Genomic DNA, 8,587 nt, shown 5'->3' on the forward strand with positions numbered 1-8,587 from the left:
TCATTACATCTTGGTTTTGGACGAAAGAGGGAGACACATGTATGCAAGCTTCACAAATCTTTGTATGGGCTTAAACAAGCTTCTCGTCAATGATTCATAAAACTATTGAAAGTCCTCATCCTTGTGGACTTCATACAATCCATATCAAATCACTTCTTAATCGTACAACACCATGGTACTTCCTTTATTGCCCCCCGTATTCATGTGGATAACATCATTTTGGCAGGTAGTAATCTATAAGAAATTGAATAAATTAAAGCTCATCTCATGCAGCAATTTAAGTTTAAGGATCTTGGTAACTTGAAATATTTTCTAGGCAGAGAGATATCTCGATTAAAACAAGGAATTGTTATTTTTACAAAAGAAATATGCCCTTAAAATATTAGAAGACATGAGAAACTTGACAACGAAGCCTACCAATTCTCCAATGGAGTAGAATTTATCTCTTAGTTGTATTGAAGATCCCTCCTATTATCGAAAACTTGTTGGGTAATTGATTTAGTTAACCATCACAAGACCATACTTGGTTTATGCTGTTCACATTCTCAGTCAGTTTATGGACAAGTCCTGAGTTCCACACTTAGAAACGACGCAATGAGTTCCACGCTACATTAAGAAAATACCTAGACAATGTATCTTTCTCTCATCCACAAGTTTAGTATAGTTGAATATCTTTTGTGACGCGGAATGAACATGATGTCGAGACACACGAAAGTCAATCACAAGCTGATGTGTTTTTATTGGGAATTCCGTCATTTTTTGAAAAACCAAGAAACAAGCTACCATCATCCGCTCAAGTGCAGAGACATAATATCGTTCCATGGCATCTATTTGTTATGAGGTCACTTGACTCCTAAACATTTTACATAATCTTGAAATAAAACATTCACAATCGGTTAAGCTCTTTTGTGATAGTCAAACCGTTCTACACATAGCTTCCAATTCGATATTTCATGAACGAACAAAACACATAGAAATTGATTGTCATCTTATTCAAGAAAATGTTCAAGCTAGGGTAATCAAGATTCCCATTTCCCACATATCAATATCAAATCAACCAACCAAAATCTTTACTAAATCATTGAGTATGTCACAATTTTCAAATCTTATTAACAAATTAGGAATGATTAACTTCTATTCAAATTTGAGAGGGGGCGTTGAGAATCAAGATCCTATCTAATTTGATTCTCTGTATATTTTTTACTTATTGCTTTTGATTTATTACTTAGGATGTTTTTCCTAAGTCAGGTTACTAGATAGGTAGGTTGCTATTATTTAGGCATATTTTTATCTTTTCTTTGTGTATAATTTTGCTATTGTACATTCAAATCAATACACACGAAATTACTCCTTCAGAGAAAATTTTGCAGTAACCAAGCGGTATTAGCGATAATTCGAAATTCATTCATGCCAAATCAGAGAATCCGCCACAAATCCAAATATCAACTGTATCAGAAACACTAAACAACGAGCGAAACCTAACAACGTAATACTAAAACCGAGAAAAGAAAAGTTGACGACACCGAAAGAAGAAGAAATTGCCGTTGCCAAGGCCCGAGATTGTTATTTGGACCGCTGCCTCATCTTTCGGCGTTTCCTCTTCAACCTCCTCATGCGCTTCTTCTTCCACTGTAATCAAAAACAGTTATTAGACCAAAACGAAGAGTTGATGTTGAAGAGACTGAAAATAGAAAAGACTATACTATCAGAGCCGTGTACTTTAGCTCTCATGGTGGCGTTTCACCGTAACAGCCGCTTTCGGGTTATCTCTAAACTCGTTCCAATGCAAAGTTTCGTAGGGCCGCGGAGACTGGGAAAGGAAAGAAGAGGATTCAGTGCTATTTATAAGCAAACCCTAGTGTGATATATGGACGAATGGGCCTGCCAGATATGGCTCATGGTTGGATTTTAGCCCATGGGATGGCAAATGGGCGGAGAGTGTTCGGTTCGGACCCGCCCCGCCCCGGCCCGTTAATCCCCACCGATTTAGAGCTTTTAAATGGGTACAGACGAATGTGGATGGGTTCGGGGGTAAAACTCCAATAATTTGCCGGTTTTAGTAGCCTCTAACTCGTTCTGCCCGATTAACACCCGCTTAGTTCTACCTTTAGGAATAACCTTGGGTTTCAAGCAAGTTACAATACTGCCACCGTAAATAATCTCATTTTGCCTTTTTCTCTCCATCCACCCCCGCAATCTCAAGTCTGTCTCTCTCCAGTAACCACACCGCAGGCCGCTGTCATCATCGTCGACGGTCGTCGTCATCATTGCGCGTTCAGGTATATACTTTCTTCTCAGATCTAAGTATGACTCATCTCGTTTTTGGGTTAGGGTTAGTACGCTGTAATCTGTATGCTAAACATCTCTCTCTCTCTCTCTCTCTTCAGCAACGCGGCAACTCCTCTGTAGCCACAAACTCCGTTCGACGGCCATCCTCATCATCGTTGACGGTGATTTTTAATTTAGATCTGGGTATAGCATATTTTGTTTTTAACTTGCTTTTATCTCTGCTATGGAAAGCTGCTTGGCTAGTTCTCTGGTTACTTGTTTAATTTTTAGTTTTGATTTTGATTTTTTTAACTTAATGAACAGTTCTCTGATTTTCCTATGTGCTGTCGTTTACTTCATCATTTATAGTTCAATAAATGGTAAAGGGAGTTTATGAATAATTTTTTTTTTTTTTTTTTTTTTTTTTTTATGAATTCTAGCAGAACGTATCCTTTTTTCTTGAACATTAGCCTACCCAAAGTATCAAAGCATCCGTTTTCAAATTGAAGCCTGGTGAAGAGTCGAGCCTGGTTATGTCATTGGAACTGGCCTATATATTTATTCCTGAATGCAAACATTCTTACTATTTGATATTTTCTTGCATTTAACATATTATTGGGAGAGAAAGAAGACTTATATTTTCTCCTCAAAAAAAGAAAAAAAAAAAAGGAAAACTCTTATGTTCAGTGGTCTAACATGTATTTTGATATCACATTCTGTTGCCTTTGAAGTTTTGAATTCCATGAAAGCTTGAGTAATCACATAATTTTCAACATCTTATTAAAAAATTATCATATTATCTACCAATTTGATATTAACTGAGTAGATTTCAGCACTATCTATAAGTTCCTTCTTATCAGGAAATTAATAACCAGCTTGCAGAACATAAGCGCAAACCATTCAGCCGCTGGGCATGATTTTTCAGCACTATATAGATCTGCGAAGCCCACAATTTTTTAAGTTATAAAATGTTTTTTTGTTTGTGGTAGGCTTTTGTTGGATCAACAACACACTAACGACATTGAGGATAAAACCCTACTTCTTCTTTTACTAACGACATTGAAGCTTTTCTATATATTTTTTTTTATATTTCATAATCTGATTTCATGTGAGATTGGTTAATGGGTATTTTATGCAGGTTACTCATTTCTTACTGCTGCAGTTTCAGTATATTGCTGATAAGCCAAAACATTGTGATGGGAAAGAAAAAATCCGATGATAGTGGAGTGGCAGCCAAAGGTAAGGCCAACAGCAAAGATTCTGCCAAAGATGGGAAGAAAGAAAAGCTCTCTGTGTCAGCCATGCTTGCGAGCATGGACCAGAAACCTGATAAAGCCAGGAAAGGATCAACTTCCTTGAGCTCTGGTTCTAGTAAGCCCAAAGCAAAAGCACCTGTTAAACCATCTTATATGGATGGCGTTGATCTCCCTCCTTCAGATGAGGATGGTGATTATGACTCCGAAGAAGAGCAACAACAGAATGATGTCCATAAATCTGGCAGGCAGCAAAGAGGTGAGGCCAAGTCTCTTGACATTTCTATAACTGATAAAGAATTGAAGAAACGGGAAAAGAAGGAAATGCTAGTTACCCAATTTGCCGAGCAGGCCAAGCAGGAAGCCCTAAAGGATGATCATGATGCCTTTACAGTTGTTATTGGTAGTCGTGCATCTATTCTGGATGGTGAAAATGAAGCTGATGCTAATGTGAAAGATATAACTGTAGATAATTTCTCTGTGTCAGCTCGTGGGAAAGAACTTCTAAAGAATGCATCAGTGAAAATATCTCATGGGAAGAGGTATGGATTGGTTGGACCCAATGGAAAGGGCAAATCTACCCTATTAAAGCTCCTAGCTTGGAGAAAGATTCCAGTTCCTAAAAATATAGATGTGCTTTTGGTTGAACAAGAGGTTGTTGGTGATGATAAAACTGCCCTTGAAGCAGTTGTTTCGGCTAATGAGGAGCTCATCAATCTCCGACGCGAGGCTGCATCTTTGCAAGATGCACCCTCTGCTGCGGAGTTTGAGGATGAAAATGATGATGGCCATGGGGATGATGCAGGAGAGAAACTTGCTGAATTGTATGAAAAATTGCAGCTGATGGGGTCTGATGCTGCCGAGTCTCGGGCATCAAAAATTCTTGCTGGTTTGGGTTTCACCAAAGAAATGCAGGGCCGCCCTACCCAGTCATTTAGTGGTGGCTGGAGGATGAGAATTTCATTAGCTAGGGCACTTTTTGTGCAGCCAACACTATTGTTGTTGGATGAACCAACCAATCATCTTGACCTGCGGGCTGTTCTCTGGTTGGAGGAGTACTTGTGCCGCTGGAAGAAAACTCTTGTTGTTGTCTCGCATGACCGTGATTTCCTTAATACAGTCTGCAACGAGATTATTCACCTCCATGACCTGAAACTTCACGTGTACCGTGGGAATTTTGATGATTTTGAAAGTGGTTATGAGCAGCGCAGAAAAGAGATGAACAAGAAATTTGAGATTTATGAAAAGCAGGTCAAAGCTGCCAAGAGGTCTGGGAATCGGGTAGAGCAAGAGAAGGTCAAGAGTCGAGCTAAATTTGCTGCTGCCAAAGAAGCATCAAAGAGTAAGGCAAAGGGCAAGGTTGATGACGATGAACCCTTGCAGGAGGCCCCCCATAAATGGAGAGATTACACTGTGGAGTTCCATTTCCCTGAACCCACTGAGCTCACCCCCCCACTTTTGCAGCTAATTGAAGTCAGCTTCAGTTATCCAAACAGGGAGGATTTCAGGCTCTCTAATGTTGATGTTGGTATTGATATGGGTACTCGTGTCGCTATAGTTGGACCAAATGGAGCTGGGAAATCTACATTGCTAAATCTTCTAGCTGGGGACTTGTTCCCAAGTGAGGGCGAAGTGAGGAGGAGCCAAAAATTGAGGATTGGGCGATATTCACAACACTTTGTTGATCTTCTAACAATGGGTGAAACACCAGTCCAGTATCTTCTTCGGCTTCATCCTGATCAAGAGGGATTGAGTAAGCAAGAGGCTGTCCGTGCAAAGCTTGGAAAATTTGGACTCCCTAGTCATAACCACCTCACGCCCATTGCAAAATTATCTGGTGGTCAGAAAGCTCGTGTTGTTTTCACTTCAATCTCGATGTCAAAGCCGCACATTTTGCTATTGGATGAGCCCACAAATCACTTGGATATGCAGAGTATTGATGCACTGGCTGATGCACTTGATGAGTTCACAGGTGGAGTTGTCTTGGTTAGCCATGATTCGAGATTAATATCACGGGTTTGTGAAGATGAAGAAAGAAGCCAGATTTGGGTGGTGGAGGATGGAACTGTGAGGACCTTCCCTGGCACTTTCGACGAATACAAGGAAGAGCTACTAAAGGAAATTAGAGCAGAGGTTGAGGATTAAAATGGCCTACATGCAATAGGTATTAATTTATTTAAGTTACAAATACATCATACATGTTCATACATGCATCAATTTTGAACCTCTTTCCCTGTGATCTCATTAGTCCTGTATTGTGGATGATAAACTGTGTCATTGACTTTATATCTTCTTGTTCATGAATTTTTCCCTTCATTTTTGTACTTGACCATGTTCATTTTTAGTGGTGTCCTGAACAACTCGTTGTGGTTTGTGCATAAACTTGATACAAGTTATTTGTGTTCCACATGCTTTTTGTAAATAACGAAGTCCTGAGGTCAATGGTAAAAATTACAATTATTCATTTTTTTACTTAATTTTTCTTTAATGTTTAACAAATTTCCCCACATAGTGGGATAAAGGTTAGATATGTTGTTGTTGTTTAACAAATTTATTTGTTTTTTTAATTCTTTTTCTGTGTATGTATTTTAATAACGTGGTTGTTTCCTCAAAGTGCAACCAGCTAATCAATCAGTAATATTAACTGTCAGTGGCAACAAGACGGGTGCAACTGGTAGATGACTAGGTGTACACAGAAAGAGGCCTCAAATGATTTCCCTTATTCTCTAATTCTGTTTCCCCTTATTCTGTCATCTCCTTGTGCTATTCTTTCTATTTCATTATAATTATTATTTGCTTCAAGTGTAGCCACTTAGGGCAATGGTTAGAATTACCCTCTCTCTTATTCTCTAATTCTGTTTCCCCTTATTATACCATCTCCTTGTGCTATTCTTTCTATTTCCTTATAATTATTCACTTCAAATGTAGGCACTGCCTTGATGATATGTTAAGCAGCATGTCTCCCCTTTCATGGTATTGTCATATACTGTTCCAATTTGATGCTGTTTTGCAGCTGATTTAATATGCCACTATCTCATCAGCAATTCTTATACATATGTTGTACCAAAATGATTAGTACTAGGTATTTGCCACTATCTCATCAGCAATTCTTATACATATGTTGTACCAAAATGATTAGTACTAGGTATTTGCCGACTACTTTCATGCAATTAGCAGCTTCATTCAGAATTTAATCTCTCTCTCTCTCTCTCTCATACGTTGTGGGCAAAATTTCTGATATTCAGTCCATTCTGTATCCAGGACTAGGTCCGACAGCTGAGCAGTAGCCATGGTCAGGAAGATAGCGGTTGAGAAAATCAAGCCATCAAGAGGAAGAAAAACCTCCCCTACCTTGTATGATTTTGGCGAATCATGCAACCTTCCATGGAGAAATTTTTGGCGTGAGTTCTTTTTCGTTATTTTTATTTGTTACTCCATATATATGCCCTGTTGTAAAAGCATACAACCCAACAAATAATTGGTTTTAGTTTTTATTCTTCCATCATCTTACTGAAGATGAAGATATGATTTATACATAAGATAAAAGCTAAATGATAAGACAAAAGTCTAATGTACTCGAGATTAAGATTTGCTACTGCCATTGTTGTTGTTATCAGATGATGTGATCTTGTAACCCTTCAAAGAAATTTGTTCTTTTTCTACGTCCACAACTCTTTATCTCTTTTCTTCTCGGTTGGGACTGGATATGAAGCATATGGTCTTTTCGGGTACGAAATTATGTTGGTCTATATTTAACCAACCAGGGCATTCCAACGCATTCATTGTCCGTGCATGATCATCATTACAAGTTCTATTAATCTTACCAAGATCGGATTGTTTACATGAATTTAGCTTTTAATTATTTCTATTTAATTGTCAGCACATGATATGATATATAACCCATGCAGGGGTCTGCCCTTTCTTAGGGTTGAGCATTCGATTATAATCGAATTAAATTGTTCAATTTTAGTTAATCGAATCAAATCGAATTTAAGGATATAATCGAATCAAATTGACTTGATACACTAACTGAATAATTGAAACTGAACTAACCAATTTAGATTTTGAACTAATTGAATTGAAAACGTAGCCCAAAAATTGAACAGAACCTAAACAAAAATTGATTTAATCGGCACATCTTCCAAATTGATTTAACCAAATTGCACCTAGAGTAATGAATATGTATTTCTACTGAAGCTAATCACACATCTTTCAAACCGATTTAACTAAATTGCACCTAGAGTAATGAGTATATACTTATGTTGAAGTTAATTACACATCTACGAAAGAGAAACAATTAATCCAAATTAAAGTATCAAAGATTAAATAAACAAGAGAATTCAACCAAATTGGACATGACAAAACCACATGACAATTAAGTTGTCGAAAGACCTGAAATTGTATTACCTTCTCAAATTGTTGATGGCGAAACCAACTAGATCGTTCATGACAAGGTAAGGGTAATAGGGGTTAGGGTTTGCTATTGCCTTCAACGGGTAAATGATGACTACTCTTGGGCTATTGGTGTAAGGAGGGTGGGTGTTGGGTAAGGAAAAAGCTAACAATGAAGGCATTTAGTTTCGATGGAGACAACGAGGTGAGGGTTAGCTGGTGACTTAGGGTTCGATGCTTCAACAAATGGGGGTAATTGTTGGGCTATCGTGTGCAGGGGGCTGGGTGGGAAAGAAGTCAACGGTGAAGGCGTTCGACTCCGACGACGAGGTGAAGGCGTTCGACCAATGACCTAGGGTTCAATGCTTCCATGACATGTGGAGGGTGAGGCGATCTTGGGTGGGCTATTCGGTGTGCAATAAGAAGAAATAACTAGACTTGGACTTGGGTTTGGGTAACAAAGGGGGTTGGGGGGGTGACATGGTCTTGGCATCTCAAGTCGATCATTTCAATTTTGTGGTTATTTTTGTCCAAATACTAGAATCGAACCGACTACCCAAAATATTTGGTAATCGAAATCGAACCGTTCATAATGGATAACCAAACTGAATTGCAGTTCAGTTAAATTAGTTAACCTGATTTTATGCACACCCTTATCCTTTTGGATGATGATA

General features: G+C 38.4%; 1 protein-coding gene and 1 long non-coding RNA gene across 7 annotated transcripts; one reads left to right on the forward strand and one right to left on the reverse strand.

Moving 5' to 3' along the window:
- Positions 1-1,383: 1,383 nt before the first annotated feature.
- On the reverse strand, positions 1,384-1,876 carry LOC127796381 (uncharacterized). Its single transcript, XR_008021998.1, has 2 exons — positions 1,720-1,876; positions 1,384-1,629 (listed from the first exon to the last, which is right to left on the reverse strand). It is a non-coding gene; the product is annotated as an uncharacterized LOC127796381 (long non-coding RNA).
- Positions 1,877-2,112: 236 nt separating this feature from the next.
- Positions 2,113-7,134, forward strand: LOC127798067 (ABC transporter F family member 4-like). 6 transcript variants are annotated; one of them, XR_008022324.1, is made up of 5 exons: positions 2,113-2,279; positions 2,388-2,472; positions 3,407-5,685; positions 6,450-6,603; positions 6,667-7,134. XR_008022324.1 is itself a non-coding variant. In XM_052331364.1 (4 exons), the coding sequence occupies exon 3, from the start codon at positions 3,465-3,467 to the stop codon at positions 5,664-5,666; it is 2,202 nt and encodes a 733-aa protein (XP_052187324.1). In that variant the 5' UTR covers positions 2,113-2,279; positions 2,388-2,472; positions 3,431-3,464; the 3' UTR covers positions 5,667-5,685; positions 6,783-7,134. The 6 variants fall into 6 exon arrangements, 4 of the variants coding, with proteins under 4 accessions (XP_052187324.1, XP_052187325.1, XP_052187327.1 ...); XR_008022323.1 differs by having other exon boundaries at positions 6,783-7,134; XM_052331364.1 differs by lacking the exon at positions 6,450-6,603 and having other exon boundaries at positions 3,431-5,685; positions 6,783-7,134.
- The last annotated feature ends 1,453 nt before the right edge of the window (positions 7,135-8,587 follow it).

The sequence above is a fragment of the Diospyros lotus genome, chromosome 3, assembly GCF_014633365.1.
Source record: "Diospyros lotus cultivar Yz01 chromosome 3, ASM1463336v1, whole genome shotgun sequence".
NCBI classification, from domain to species: domain Eukaryota; kingdom Viridiplantae; phylum Streptophyta; class Magnoliopsida; order Ericales; family Ebenaceae; genus Diospyros; species Diospyros lotus.